Source organism: Mastacembelus armatus, chromosome 20, assembly GCF_900324485.2.
Source record: "Mastacembelus armatus chromosome 20, fMasArm1.2, whole genome shotgun sequence".
NCBI lineage: Eukaryota > Metazoa > Chordata > Actinopteri > Synbranchiformes > Mastacembelidae > Mastacembelus > Mastacembelus armatus.
In genome coordinates, this window is record NC_046652.1 from 10,984,287 (window position 1) to 10,999,750 (window position 15,464).

Sequence of the window (15,464 nt, forward strand, 5' to 3'; positions counted from 1 at the left end):
ACAAAACTAAATGCAAAAAAGATGAAAATTAAAATCCAATAAAAAATTCCTTTGAACCTGAAACACTATGATGTAACAGCCTCTTTCTTCATGCAAACCGACCAAACCTGCAATCCAACAGCTGACATGTCACATGGGATGTTCAGGGTGACATTTGTGGCAGGCCATCAATACTTACAGCCAGGAGTCTAAATATGAAGGCAATCAGTGCTTGAATTAGCACATAAGATTAAAGAGGGTTGACATTAAACCTATAGTAGGTTGAGAGGCATGTTTAAATGTTTAAACTATTTTCCCATTTCACCATATTCATTAATATAATGAGACATTTCTATCAATAATATAATATCAATAATATATAATATAATCAATAATATAATGAGTTTGCATGTTCTCTGCTATCCACTTCTTCATGGGAGACCAGATTCCCGTTACACTTTGGTGATCTTGTTAACAAAATGCTGAGAGGTCTTGATGTGATGGTGATTAGGTGTGTGTATTACAGTAATCAGTAAGTAACTGAGTCAATATCGCTGATGATGGGTCTGAGTGACCTCCTTCATCTTGGTTAGCTCATGCAAGTTGTGGCATCTTTGGGGTACAGGCGTCAATATTCTGCTTGGTCAACAGCTTTGCTCTTCTCCAGTTGTTGCAGCTTGTATTTAACCTCTTTCCTACAGCTGTCGGTATGATCACAGCCAAATGCCTCAGAGGTAGCTGTGTCTTTACACTGGGTGGTCACCTTAGTGTGACAGTCAGCTGTGTTCGTCACCACCGGTTCATCTACCACCAAGATGGTGATATTCCCTTACTGCCTTAGGGATGTCACTGCCTTCCTTTCTTGAACAGTGAAGTTACAAACTGGTGTTTTTGCTCTAGAGAGTGGGTGGTCTGTGACACCACTTATGTGCCACCTACAGTGCAGTCCTTATATCTTTCCCACTTGGACTCATGTGACTAATGGCACATGAGGGTTGGTTGCGGTAATGACTCACATGTGATGTCAACCTCCCTTACAGAGTTTGTAACTCCTCAGAGCCTAAATACTTGGGATCCCCCTCCCGTCAGTCAAAACGGAAGAAGCCTCTCACATGAGGGAATTGTTTTCCAAAACCTCAAGCAGGTCCAGAGGGGACCTACAGCATTTTTTAGACATACCGTAGCCTGGAACACTGAGATGCTGTAGTGTCTATAGCCATTTGGCCCAAGAGAACTTTATCTAAATGCAAACATCAATAAATAACATGCTGATATGGATGAGAGGCTAATATGCAAGTAGGCAAAGTTGCTCTGGATGTATATTCCCATGCAATTAACTGAAAAAGCTGGCTCAGCTGCCTATATCTTGTATTTGCTATCCTTCTGACTCAGACATGAAAGTAGCAAATGATTTAACTGAGATCATGTTTTCTCTGAGCACTATTGGATGGTAACATTGATTACCCCGATGACTGCTGCTTAACACGAGTTCCTGTTCCCCTGAATCTCTAGCAACATTATCACTAGCTATGGTATCACTGTACAAATACAAGTTTAAAGAGTTATCCTTTAAGTACTGGAAAACAGAGCAGGACAGTGGATGTGTGGTTAGCACTGTTGCCTCATAGCAAGAAGGTTCTTGGTTTGAAACCCATCAGGGGCCTTTGTGTGTGGAGTTTGCATGTTCTCCCTGTGCTTGTGTGGGTTTTCTCCAGGTACTCTGGTTTCCTCCCACAGTCCAAAAACATGTATGTCAGGTTGATTGGTGACTCTAAATTGCCCATAGGAGTGAGTGTGAGTGTGTGAGGTTGTTTGTCTCTATGTGGCCCTGTGATGGACTGGTGACCTGTCCAGGGTGGACCCCTGCCTTTCACCCAGAGAGAGCTGGGATAGGCTCCAGCTGATCACCGTGACCCTGGTTAGGAATAAGCAGGTGTAGATGATGGATGGATGGAAGTACTGGGAAACATGGAAGTTAGAACTTTGTAATTGCATGACAACTACTACCTTAATTTGCAGATGAACAGCTCCAGAACTGCTACTGAATGCATCTTACAGAGTTGAGAGTCCATTTTAAACATGCATAAATCTCATGTTACCATGTTGGGTGGGTGTGGGTGTGGGTGTGGGTGTGGGTGTGGGTGTGGGTGTGTGTGTGTGTGTGTTTTAAGTGGTGAGAGCCACTCTGTACAGAACTGAAACATGTGACACTGGGATATAAATTGGTCCTTGTGGTGTTGGATTCAACTCCACTGAAAAAAAAACTTCCATTAAAACTCAGGTGGCCATGACAACCGGTATTCCCTTTCGCTGCTGCTGAATGAGAGCTGAGCACTAAGGAGGAATATAAACTGAAGTTACTGAAGCCCACAGAGCACACAGCAGAGCCTGTGTCAAAAAACTCCCACATGAACTAGAGATGCTCGAACTGAAATCTCCCAACAAATGACTAGAAGGGTCACTCCTCACAGCTGGATACAGAAATAATGTTCAATAAGCTCTGTTTTTATAAGGAATAGCTGCTAAGCAATTTCGAGTTCTCCAGAAATGGAAGTGCAGGGATGTTATTCTAACATGAACAACAAGAAAGTTCAAATTTTTCTGTCATCATTTTGCAAATAAAGATAACGAGCAAACGTTAAGCAAAAGTCCATAAATGAAATGTAAGAAACTAAGAGTGCACAGCCACACTGACAGCTCTATGAGGCAGTACCCAGGCACTGCAGTGCTTGGACCAGGATAACATGCAGATTTTCAGCATGTACAGTCCCATGTTCAATATCTTTCTTTGGTATGTTTGTACACTCCTTTTCTTTTCTAGGATAAACGCAACGGTCTGATCATCACTCTGAAAATAACATCAGTTATTACAATTGATGCTGAAAGGGAAATAAATAGCAATCCATTTAATAGCTGAGATATTTCTGCACTAGTGTGGCTAAAACACTGGTTACTAACAAAATGTCTGCACTGCACATATATTTAATAACCCAGTTTTCATAATCCTTGTGAAGCTCCCACAAAAATCCAGACAAGACAAATATTCATGTACAGGTAGTTGCTGTGAAATAGTATGTGTCTGTTTAACACTGGGAGGAGTGCGATGATGAAGGTTTGGTGTGAGAGCAGCACAGCAACACTTTTCATGCAAAAACTGAATTTCTACCCTGCTGATTCGCCATCTGTGACAGCCCTGTGCTCTGTGTCTGCTGATGTGTGGGCGTCCAAATGAGGATCTTCTGTCTGCTTGTGTTAACATGTATATAATAAAATCATCATCATCACCCCCAGTGTAGAGAAAGCTTAATTTTTGCCTACTCAGTGCAACAATAAAACATTTAACAGTATTTTTTTTATGCAGCTGGATTATCAAATCATTGATAGCCTGCTTAATAGACAGATCTTCTCACCTGTTTTTTTTTTTCCTGCAGGTTTCATTCTGACCTAAGACTTAATGGGATTTCTGTGCTTTTGTGAAAGGTGTGGGGATAAGAGCACACAAAGGCACAGCTTTTTTTTTTATTTAAAGAAAAATCTTGAGAGATTCAGCTAAAAGTTCACTTCGCTTTTCCTGTATTTTATTCTGAAGATGCTGCTGTTGCAAAAATGGTAGGAACACATGAAAGCACCCTGTTGGGCGTCTGTGCACAGCCTGCCTTCTAGGAGATATAAGACTGCAAGTGAGAAAGTTAAGAGGAATGCATGAGACTACCAACACAGCACTGCAGATCAGAAAATGGCAGCCACACTGACTCATCCATGTCAAAAGCATATTACTCACCACAGTCAGAGGCTAAAAACTCAAACCGGCATATATAGGACCCCCACAGCCGCAGACCAGCCTTCTCTCCACATTTAGTCCCAAAACATTAAGCAAGTCTTAATCACCAAACTGTTAAATACTTTTGGTTTGTGAACTGAAAAGCAAGGAGGATGCAACTCTACTCAATACTTCCTCATCTTACAACCCTTTTAAGCTCAATAAACACGTGCATGTCAAGACATTGTGATATCTGCCCTGTAACAATTCAGCTGTGTGCAGAAATAGGCAGGCTGCCCCTGGAGGGGGGCACAGTCAGCCCTTCCTAGTAAGTGATTCAAGTGTGTCATCATTTCAACTATGATCTGCTTGTGGGCAAGAGCAGGCATGCAACAGCAATGGAAAAATAAGAATTACACTTAGCACAGAAGTCCATAAACTCAGATTTATGTATATACTGTCAAATGGATGACGCTGAAGTCAGCCACCATGTCCCCTGAATTTCGGACTTGAAATAAATATGAACAGAATGCTGGCCAAATCAATTGCAGGCATTAATCAAAATAATTTCAAAAACAGCCGTATGCCAAAGCAGCAACAACCTTAAAAATGACCTACATAAGCAATGCATAAGTATTAAGAGTTTAAACCCAGTTAATCACACACTCTCAAGCTGGAAAGATTTCCTGTGCTGCTTGGCCAAAGCATCACACAGCTGATTATATGAAAAGTGTGAAGTTTTTGTGGCTAACAATCACTGTATAGTTAACAAACACAAGATGGATGTCACAGCAACCGAACATGTAACAACAATTACCCATCTGCATCAGAGGTCAGAGGTCCACAGTACATTGGGTCCACTGGCCACCACAAAGACAATTAATAGTCTGATTGTCAGGAGGAGAAAATGTCGAACCACATACCAAGAACAACTGCAGTAACCCAACCTGAAACCAGCGGCTCAGTGACACAGGGTGTGTTTCAGTGAAGTAGCTGCAAAGATGGGACTGGGATCCACTGGGTCATTCCTGTGATGTCAATAATTTATCAAGTGGAAACTGTTCTGATTTGTTAATGTCCAAATATTATACTGCAGTCATAGATTTTACTCCAACCAATGTTTTTCCTAATTATTTCTGACAGGCCATTTAGGATCTGATACAACTGAGATTTATTAAGATCTGCAGCCAAACAAATCCTTTATCAAATATTTCAATCACACCTTCTGTTTAGTCTCCTCTGTCTTTTTCCTGTACACTAAAGGCGCTGGTATATAAAGACCTGCTGTAACATGACCACCTACAAGTCTTTCACCAGAACAAGTTCAAGTCTGATAGTTATTTACCATCGGTTGGTGTCAGATTCATGCACTGGTCCTTAAATCATAAAAAGAGCAATCAATTAACATGATTAGATGAGACAAAAGGCAGATCCTTAAATATCAAGTTATATTTTTAGGTATAAACATTAGATTTCTATTTATTTTGTTGAGTGAACAGTACATTATTTCCAAACTAACTACTTAAACAGATTCAGTTTAAAGGATTTAAAAATGGATGTAGAAATGAAGTCAAATATCAAATAAATAAATAAAATAGAATTGGGCCACAGACATACATTCACATGGGTCTGTCTGCAACACTGAGCAGCCCTACCCTAAATATCCCTGAAAGGACTCCTGGAAAATGATAAATAATTAAAATTAACCATCATCACAATCAGTCTACTCACTTACCCTCGTGTGATAAACCCAAGCTAGTATCTACAGTTGTAGTTGTCCAAACTAGAAAACATATTTGCTGAAGAAAGTATGTGAAAAATGTTTCCTCGTGGGATTTTGTTTGGGGTTGACAGGTTCAGTGGCTCCCTTGAAGCATCCCAGAGGATTCAAATGAGACACAGTTTCATCCAAAGCTACATTTTAACAGCATTGCAATAGCACGACGAGAGACTATTCTGCACATACTGAATATATCTCTGTTACCTCTGTTGCGGTGCACCCGTAAGGTAACATAGTTTATCAAAATACTGGGAGTCAAAGGCTGCATGACTGTATGATGAGGTTACATCCAGAATAAAACCAAAGTGTTGTAAGTAAAAAGGAAAACACATTTCCTTATCTGGAGAGCTCTAACAACTGCGCTTCATGGAAATGTTGCTGCACTACAGCCAATCAGAGTTTTATGTCTATAAAATGTCATGCCTAACAAGCCTTCACATCTGCACCTGCATTAAAATGGGATTTATGAGGGAATGCACTGTCAAATTATCCATAATTTAATTTCATGCTTGCTTCACAAAGCAAGGCTGTGAGGAAAAAGCTCCTGCACGTTACTTCCTGACACCACAAACTCCAAATTTTTTGTCACAAGCATCCTTTCTCTGCACTTTTGCAATCTTTGTAACTGCTGCTGCAACATTTACATGCAACACAGTAAGTCCACACTGACTTTTGTACTCCTTCCAAAGTGAATTCATCTCATCTCATCTGTTCACACCACTGCAGGAAGAAACATGGCACAACACGTCAGTCCTACAAATTTAAGACCTGGCATTATTAAGTCTGTTTCCAGTCCATAATTACAGGTCAATATTAACTCAAACCATGATGCTGGTACTTTGTGTCCATCCATTAAATGTCTCAGCATTAGATTGGTAACAAAGGCTTGTTTTTAACATTTAAGAAAGAAACTGCATGAGGAAAAACTTAAATAGCCTGGAGGTGTGTTTTTTCCCCACAGAAGCACTGGGTTCACCACAAAGGACTGACGCTATTTTACACCAGCATGCAGTAATGGTATGATAATGATACAAAGGGCTGCATGGAAATCACCAGTACCCCTTTCTTCACCACACTCCTTTCAAGAGCCACACCCAAACAGCTTCTTTATCTTGTGATGGCACAGGAGGAAAAAGGCTGCAGTACACACCTCTGATTCTCCAAACTGTGATTAAAAATGTGCTACCAAAAATGATGCATGTGCAACAAATCATGTGACCAAAAATTAGTGCACCTAATTAGTCCAACTAATTTTTTTTCCCCCTTGGACGCACTGGGACACCCAACTTTTCTGGCATCCCTGTCTGTATGTGCATGTCTTTTTCCCCCAGACTCTCACTAGTCAGAACAAATCAAAGGAAAAAAAAGGGGCAGGTTCTCGTCTCTGATTGGTTCTGATCCTGTGATTCCTGTGTTCCATGTTTGAAGGCTATGCAACCAGAAGGGACCAATCAAACACGGTGATGCAGCGAAGTGAAGGTGAGGCGAAATAAACCTATAGAAACTTTTTTCGTTCCTGTTTCCCTGGACCCTGATAACATGATAGATAATAACCTTGACCCAGCAGTGGATTTGCCATCAGACTTAGACTGAAAATGAAAAATGCAAGACATGCATTTCAGGTGTGTGACCCCCACTGGTGCAACCAAACCAAAGGTCTGGTTCCCTTATAATATGTTTCCTTGACAAAAAGCACAAAGCAGGTCTGATTTGCACAGAAACCGTGAGAATACAGAGACATATTTAACGCAGACGTTGCATCACAACCACAAATGAGAAGCACTTGCCTAACGTACAGTTAAATCCGGTGTTCTGGACGTTTCACTTCCACTTTCGGGTCCTACACAGAGGCTGGGTGGAAAGGAAACAACATCCTTATATGCAGTGGCACCAATGTTTTGCAGACAGTTGATCTAAAGAATAAACTTTGAACAACCAGGCCCCATGAGTTAAATCTACTGAGCAGCTGTACTTGGTACAGCGGGGGAAAAAAAATTGCACCGTTTTCTAATTTACATTACTCTGCAGATCAAAATTTTAAAACATATGAGCATATGTCATACAATAAATGAAACTGCAATATTTAAAACTGTCCAGTATTGCTACAACGATTAGTTAATTAAACAATAAGTGGATCAAGAGAAAATGTATGTGTAAAAATTATATTAAATTAATTGTTTTGTCTTTTAGAAAAAAAAATAAACATTTGCCTGGTGCAACCTGTCAAATTTGACAATCCTGAGACTTTCGTCTGTCATTTCTGAGAATAAACTGTATCTAGTGACATTTTGACAAGATTATTATTTTAACACAATAAAATTGTAGTGATAATACAACAATTAAACAGTGAGCTAATAGGTTTTTCTGGTAACAGTTTGCACTTTGAATCGTGGAAATCTTTCATTGTGCAAACTCACCAAAGCAGCATCAGCACCGGCCCTAACCCAGGCTGACTTGAATGTTATTAAAAGCTGTGCAGCTGATAACCAGGCATTAGAAACATATAATAAGTCGACCATGTAACGTTCACTGCCTCTGGCCAAATAAAGGAAAAACGCAGCAAGCAGTGCAGCCTTCAGAAACCTAGCGCTGATCTGAAAGGAGGAAGTTAACGGTGCATCAAGGATGGGAATGAAAAAGAAAACAGACATTTCTCACTATTTAAATAGTACAGTAAACTTAAAAACATACACGGGATCGGACACATTTAGAAGATTTATCCTAAATCTTTCCTCTGAGAAACACTTAAACCCGGCTCCGGGCAGAGGGCAGTAAATGCGCTTAGTCCAGAAGGTTTTAAAAAGTGAGATAAAGTGTCGGTTTTGTCGCTTTTACCTCGATGCTCGGAGAACACGGGGCAGTCAGCGGCGGGACACCACGCCAGCAGCCAGCGGTACGAGCTGGACGGAGAAGAAAAGCGACTTGCGGCCGCTGTTTCCGGGTTAGTCGTCGAGCGTCACATCGGGCGTCACACTACAGGGATGTTCGGCTTGTTCACCCCGACAGTCCGGAGGACGCTAAATCGACTTCCGCGCTTGACTGAAGACTGACCCGCCCGGCCAGCGGAAACCCGCTGCTGTGGTGAAATGACGACTTGAAGCTGATTACTGGTCTGACTTATTAATATGTCTCACAGCTGTTTTAATCGTAGAGAAACTAGTTACTTGTTACTTAACACCGCACTCGAACCACACGGCCAAGGGACATTATGCTCTCAGCACAAGTTTCCTTATAGAGTCGCATCAAGCTCCAGGTGGCGCTGTTGTATCAGTTGACCTCAGCTATGACCCCAGAAAACAACAGCATCAATAATAACAAATAACAACAACAACAATATTAATAATAATAATAGGTGTGTTAGAAGGAAAGGCGGGGGTATGTGCTGCAGATTTAATGCAAGTCAATGTAAACTGGTGTCTGCTGTTCATGATGAACCCAGTTCTGCTATGTAAAAAATAAATAAATAAACACAACACCAACAAACCTACACTACCAGTCAGAGCGTTAGGGTCACACCAAATTTTCAGTTTTTATTGACATTTGTAGATAAAGTCCAATGATTAACATTAAATAGTAGTAAGCAAACTGCCAAAGATTAAAAAAGTGACAAAAATGAAAGTTAATGTGCATTTCACAGCTCAGAAATGTGTTATCTAAATATTTTCTTGTAAAAATCCGACTGCTTTTGAACTGTGGTTCAATAGAAGCATAGAAACTAATGAAACTGGCCTGGACAGAAATGATGGTAAAGATTAAAAATAATGTGACCATAGTGACCATGTTAAACTAAAGTGTGTCCTGTAATTAGCGTCACAGGTGTCTTCATACCTGTAATCAGTCAGTCTGGGTGAAAAGCAGTCTGTGCTGATTGGTATCATGGTGTGTACCACACTGAACATGGACCACAGAAAGCTAAGGACAGAGTTGTCTCAGGAGATTGGAAAGAAAATTATAGACAGACATATTAGAGACAAAGGCTATAAAACTCCAAGGTCAATGTACAATGTACTGAGTCACATCATCTCTTTGTTCACAGATGCAAAAATGAAGCATACAAAGTAAAAGAACACATTTTTGTCCAGGCTGGTTTCATTTTTACCAAAATACCAAGACAAGTGTGGGTTCGAATGATGAACAGCAGCACAGTCTCCAGACTATGAAGAGTGAAAGCAAAGAAACCTACATGTGTAGCACATCTGTGGGAACATCTGCAACAGTGCCATCTGTCCCAGAAATATTTGATTTCAATTGTAGAAATAATGACACAAGACTACAGGCTGCTGGTTGAGTCACACATTTAAAGACAATTTAGTTAAACCAAAAGATTTCACAAACTTTTTTTTTTTTTTTAGTTTCCACATTTTTTATTCATGTTATGCTTTAATTTCAAAGCAGACTGACACCGTACAGGAAACTACATACATTTCAATAAGAACTGGAAAATGTAAATGGTAAATGTAAGATAACCTGTCTTTAGATGGACATAGATTTGTGTCAGTGTTGTAAATGCATACAAATAAAACATAATGATACCTGACAAATAATAAACACCCCTTTAAGGGTTTTCATTACAAATTATTACTGAAAACATAGTATTATGTCTGTTATATCCAAAGAGATTTGTTTATACTACCTTATAGTTTTTAATAGAGTATTTACTCATAGTGTCTAATTAAAAACTCCAGGTTATTAAAACATGCATAGTTAATGAATACATTTTACTGCCACCCCTCCTTGTAATAGCTGGTGTTGTAAGAAGGTAAAGTGTCACATTTATCAGAGGACACTAGAGTTTTGGAGAAGAAACTACTTTGTAAATTCATATTTTGCATCACAAAGGCAACATGCTGTACTATGTTAGATGCCAATAGTCTGGAACAGGTGTAAAAATGCTCATGGTAATATCAGAGATAAACTGTAAAACAGACAACAACAAAAAAAAAGGCAAACAACCTTAAAATGTTGACTCCAACGCTCCTGAGATAGAAATCTTCAGTAATTTTTTCTTGTCTCATTCTGATAACACCAACACCACAGGTCAGGGGACTTACAATGTGCAGTGCTATTGAACTGTTGGGATGACAGGACTATTTTGAGCACATTGCACATGCACATTAGACTATTTGTTTTTGTTTGTATTTTTACAATTTACTTTAATATTAAACACATGGACATGTTCTTTTTTAACTCTCTGTGGTTAGATCATGGTTTGTTTGATATACAGGGTAATAGTATACTATGCGCTCCAAATGGACCCACCCTGTAATGTGGAGCACTGTGTGACCCACAGTAACCCTAAAACACACCTGACTGAACACTTCTGACTACTTAATGTTGTTCACAAGTTTAAAAAAACGGCATTAATGAAGAGCTCCCATTGCTTTGAACTATTTTCTCTTATTTGTCAAGTGCCTTTGCTCAGGGTAGCAAGGTGGCATTTCTCAGCTCAATTGGTTGTCACCAATTTATCCTAAGCAGCACACCTGTCTTCAATTATGTGTGTGTGTGTGTGTGTGGTCTATAAAGTGGGTGCAGCATCTCTTCACACTGGGACTTTGCTGTGAGGACAGTGTGGTTTCAGCTCAGAAGCCTTAAGTTAACTTCATTTCTTCCCCCCCAACCATGGAAAGCACAAAACCCCATGTTAACATCGCCATTATCGGCCACGTTGACAGTGGGAAGTCCACCACCGCCGGACACCTCATCTACAAATGCGGTGGTGTTGGTCAGAGACAAATGCAGAAGTTTGAGAAAGATGCAGAAAACGTGAGAGACAAACTATTTCAGCTCTCAGCTTAGGGTGAAAGCCTTTCTCACACTTTGGTCTTTGGCTTCCACAGCTGGGGAAGACCTCCTTCAAATACGCCTGGGTCTTTGACAAGCTGAAGGCTGAGCGGGAGCGTGGGATCAGCATCGACATCTCCATGCAGAAGTTTGACACCCCGAGATACAGCATGACCGTGATCGACGCCCCGGGCCACCGAGACTTCATCAGAAACATGATAACTGGCACTTCTCAGGTAAAGCGCACAAGCGGGCTCAGATTATCCCCCCTGCGCAGGTTGTTGTTGTTTTTAAGGATTGTTTGGTCCGTTTCAGGCTGACATTGCCCTCCTGGTGGTCTCCGCGGCTAAAGGGGAGTATGAGGCCGGGGTATCGAGGAACGGCCAGACCAGAGAGCACGCCTTGCTGGCGTACACCCTGGGCGTCAAGCAGCTGCTGGTGTGCGTAAACAAGATGGATCTGACCGAGCCCCCCTACAGCCAGAGGCGCTTTAACGAGGTGAAGCGAGGTGTGCGCAGCTTCCTCAAGAGGCTCGGTTACAACCCCTTATCCGTGCCCTTTGTGCCGATTTCTGGCTGGCTCGGGGAGAACATCGTCACAGTAACCCACAAGGTAAATAACAGCCCGTCTTGGGTTTAAAATAACCAGAGTGCAATGCGTTGAACAAAGCAATGTCTCTGTACAGATGCCGTGGTTCACGAACTGGAAAGTCAGACGAGGGAAAGTGACCCTGACAGGAAGTACTCTGCTGGAGGTCCTGGACTCCGTGGACCCACCAGTGCGCAAAGCCAGCCAGTCCCTAAGACTGCCTCTGCAGGATGTCTACAAAATTGGAGGTGCCGACATTGATTATTTTCTTAATTTGCAGGTGTGTGAACTCAGCTGATGAGGTCCAGGTGTGCACCCATCACCCTGCAGGTAATGCAGGTGGATCTAATCTAAGGGCTTTGTTCATCTAGGAGTTGGGACTGTAGCAGTGGGCAAGATAGAAACCGGTTTCCTTGAGCCTGGCATGGTGCTGATGTTCTCACCTCACAAGCTCACTGCTGAGGTCAAGTCCATTGAGATGCACTACAACAGGCTGCAGAAAGCTCTACCAGGGTACAACGTTGGCTTCAACATCAAGAACGTGGCTGTGAAGAGCCTGAGACGTGGAGACGTGGCTGGAAACGCCCACAATGATCCTCCAACAGCCGTCAAGAGCTTTGAGGCTCGGGTTAGTTCAATGTCCTTTAAAAAGCAGAAGTTTAAGTTTAGTTTGGTTTTTTTTTTTTTTTTTTTTTTTTTCCTGATTTTGTAGTTTTGCTTTCTCATAGGTGATCATCCTGAACCATCCAGGGAGGATCAGAGCTGGCTACTGTCCTGTCGTGGACTGCCACACTGCCCACGTCAGCTGCTGCTTTGCTGAGCTGAAGGAGAAGCTCGATCGCCGCACAGGCCTCAAACTGGAAGATAAGCCAGACGTGCTGGTGTCTGGTGATGCTGCTACAATCAAACTGGTTCCCATCAAACCACTGTGTGTGGAGAGCTTCTACACATACCCTTCCTTAGGTACCGTATCACTCGACTTATAACTTGATGTACAAAGAATCAACTGTTTACTTCTGCAGCATCATGATTTGTGTTTCAGGTCGCTTTGCAGTCAGAGACCTGAAGCAGACGGTTGCTGTAGGTATCATCAGGTCAGTGGAGAAGGATGGCATGGCCAAGGAGGAGGAGAAAGACAAGGAAAGAGGGAGGAGGAAGAAAGGAGGCCAGAGTGTGGTCCCTCAAGTTCAGCCCAAACCAAAAGAGATAAAATAAGTTTTTGTTTACAATTTGAAGCGTTTCTTCATGTGGACATCTGTTACTAAGATGAAATTTGAGTTTTGACACTGTTTAAAATGTAGCTGACTTTATGTTGCACCTAAAATAACCAGAAAAATGATTTTTTTTTTCCTCCATGTAAAATGAATTACAAAATAAAGGAGTGCAGAATAATTGGACTTTCATCTTAAATGTTTAACTGCTTTTAATGCAGAGCCTTTGGAAGCTGTTACAAATCTGTTTTACACTAAAGGTGTTTAGTCCTGAGTGCTAAATATGCTCATTTGTTTCTGTTGAAGTTGTATGTTAAATATCACTAGTGGACATATATATATGTTTTTAGGCTGAGGGGAGTTTTCCATTTAAATAAAACCGTAAATGTTCAACAGGGAGATCATTGTGGTACAAGCACCTCAAAATTGCAGTTGGGGAACTTGGGTAAATGCCTAATTACATAATTATGTTCAAAAAGTACAAAATGTCAGGGGAAACAGTTTGTGTGAAGACTGGAGACAAATGAATAAATGAGATACAGCTCAGATTTTGATATGGTGGCAGGTGGATTTTCTTCAGCTGCTTAGAAATGCATGTTTCCCCTCTATCACCAGAGTCTAAGTTAAAGAAATATAATCTGAAAAACGGAAGCATAAATAGGCCTGTCTTGGTTTTAAAGGAAAAGTTAGCTTAAAATAAATACATAATGCTTGAAAGGATAAACAGACCTTGGGACCACGTGAACTAAGTAAAAGAGCAGGCTCCAGGTTTAAGTACAGCACTTTTAATGATACAATGGGTTGGTGGGTTTGTTCATTAACATGGACAGAACTGCATGTCAGTGAGGCCTAGGTGGAAATACACCAGCTCTCAAGCTTTTTAATATCCACCCTTTATCTAAGAGAGATCTCTGGCCCTGGAAATGTACTGAATCTAGTAACATAAAATGACATTACATGACTCAGAATAAAAAAAAAAAAGTCAAGCTCATGAGGATTTACAAAACACTGAATTGTGAACACAGGTTGTTGTGAAACATCTAGCCTGTCAGAAAATCAAGTTATTGCTAAGATGTCCTCTTCAGTTTCCCCATACTTAATAGTGGCTTTAACAGGATACCTTTTTTTTGTGTAGTCCCGCTTAATTAATAGTGGCTCTTCAAACCCTGAGTTGAGCGTCTTCGAACCCAGCACTCCACTCAATTCCAGTCATTGTTACACCATGCACAGAAAAAGGTCGGACTGTGGAGATGGCGTTGAATTCACACACAGAGCATACACACAGTGAACAGTGTAACAAGGAGTAAATCAGTAAACCACAGGCTTTGATATTCCACCACACAGTAGCAGCAGGTTTCTATACTGTAAAACAACCACGATACAGTACATGTACACACAAAAGCAAGCAAGAACAAGGAGTACATTTAATGAAATTCTTCGCATCTCGGAAAGATCGGTCGGAGACTCCTGCCTCTTCAGTCAATTATGGTGCTAAACAGGGATGCAAGACACAAATAGTGACATGAAATATTTCATTCCTTTTCTTATTTGTCCTTTTTCCAGTAATACAAAGCTGATAATTAATTGAGGGCCAGTAAAATTGATACAGATAAAATTCAAACTCCACCATCCCGATGTTTAATCTGACAGGTAGAGAGCAAGGTACATGTTTTGTACAATAAAACATGTATATACACTCACACACAAATATTTATATTTACATACATATATACACAGTAACAGCATAAACAGACTTTTAGGTAAGTGCTAGGGGTCTGAGAGTGGCTTCCTCACAGCCGTGCTATAGGGTTAGATAATACTGGTAAAGGAAAAATACACACATTCTTGTACAGCATGGATGAGGCTAGAAGAGCCTTCTTGGGATTCGTCTTCATTGTGTTTTTTTTCTTCTTTTGGACAGTTGTTCTGTGACAAGGGTTGTTGTGATAGCTATTTACAGGCCTCCAAATTTAGGGAGAGGAGTAGTGCAAGTCTTTCTGACTGTCAGTCACTGAGGATGTGCACAAATGACATGGGGAACACGCCTTTTCTTTCCGGATCTCCTTCGATATGACCGATCTGGAAGTAAAACAGGTAAAGACAGCATTTTAAAGAAAAGTGCACAATCAAGTCCCAGAGGACCAAGAAGTGTTTGAGATAGAAAAAGTGCAGAGTGTAGTACATAAGCTGGACTCACCCACCACTCCTGGTCCTCCTCCCCTGTAACTATAATCACCTCTCCTTCAGCAAAAGTCAGTTCGTCGTCATTGTCAGCCTGACAGTCATAGATTGTCTTTACCCGGCGGGCCTTGATCTTTCCCTAGACACAGAAATAAAACTGTTTTTAGTGTCAACTAGGACT

At 41.0% G+C, this 15,464-nt stretch overlaps 3 protein-coding genes across 11 annotated transcripts in view; 1 reads left to right on the top strand and 2 right to left on the bottom strand.

Moving 5' to 3' along the window:
- fam49bb (family with sequence similarity 49 member Bb) overlaps positions 1 to 8,478 on the bottom strand; it is a 31,408-nt gene extending 22,930 nt beyond the window's left edge. Inside the window, exons 1-2 of one of the 5 annotated variants that reach the window (XM_026292279.1) lie at positions 8,355 to 8,430; positions 7,316 to 7,370 (exon numbers count right to left, since the gene is read on the bottom strand). The gene's annotated coding sequence lies outside the window, so the exon portion shown is untranslated. Of the gene's footprint in view, positions 1 to 3,760; positions 3,911 to 7,306; positions 7,371 to 8,210; positions 8,236 to 8,354 lie in introns of those variants that run through there. The other 4 variants (XM_026292278.1, XM_026292286.1, XM_026292281.1 and 1 more) reach the window with 4 other exon arrangements.
- A 2,611-nt stretch (positions 8,479 to 11,089) lies between these two features.
- On the top strand, positions 11,090 to 13,197 carry eef1a1l3 (eukaryotic translation elongation factor 1 alpha 1, like 3). Of its 2 annotated transcripts, none has more exons than XM_026292395.2 (7): positions 11,090 to 11,285; positions 11,360 to 11,539; positions 11,619 to 11,915; positions 11,989 to 12,139; positions 12,263 to 12,519; positions 12,620 to 12,854; positions 12,934 to 13,197. In XM_026292395.2, the coding sequence occupies exons 1-7, from the start codon at positions 11,142 to 11,144 to the stop codon at positions 13,104 to 13,106; spliced, it is 1,437 nt and encodes a 478-aa protein (XP_026148180.1). In that variant the 5' UTR covers positions 11,090 to 11,141; the 3' UTR covers positions 13,107 to 13,197. The 2 variants fall into 2 exon arrangements, with proteins under 2 accessions (XP_026148180.1, XP_026148181.1); XM_026292396.2 differs by having other exon boundaries at positions 11,090 to 11,244.
- A 674-nt stretch (positions 13,198 to 13,871) lies between these two features.
- asap1b (ArfGAP with SH3 domain, ankyrin repeat and PH domain 1b) overlaps positions 13,872 to 15,464 on the bottom strand; it is a 55,962-nt gene continuing 54,369 nt past the window's right edge. For all 4 annotated transcript variants that reach the window (XM_026291906.1, XM_026291905.1, XM_026291904.1 and 1 more), the window contains 2 exons: positions 15,300 to 15,422; positions 13,872 to 15,181 (listed from right to left, as the gene is read on the bottom strand). In XM_026291906.1, the coding sequence (XP_026147691.1) occupies positions 15,107 to 15,181; positions 15,300 to 15,422 (198 nt within the window). In that variant the 3' untranslated portion in view covers positions 13,872 to 15,106. The remainder of the gene's footprint in view (positions 15,182 to 15,299; positions 15,423 to 15,464) is intronic.

Bases quoted from the DNA above. Each gene is read 5' to 3' on its own strand.
- eef1a1l3 (XM_026292395.2), top strand. From the start codon at position 11,142: ATGGAAAGCACAAAACCCCATGTTAACATCGCCATTATCGGCCACGTT. The intron at 12,140-12,262 runs GTGCCGACATTG...TTGTTCATCTAG, and splicing joins GGATGTCTACAAAATTGGAG to GAGTTGGGACTGTAGCAGTG. The intron at 12,520-12,619 runs GTTAGTTCAATG...GCTTTCTCATAG, and splicing joins TCAAGAGCTTTGAGGCTCGG to GTGATCATCCTGAACCATCC.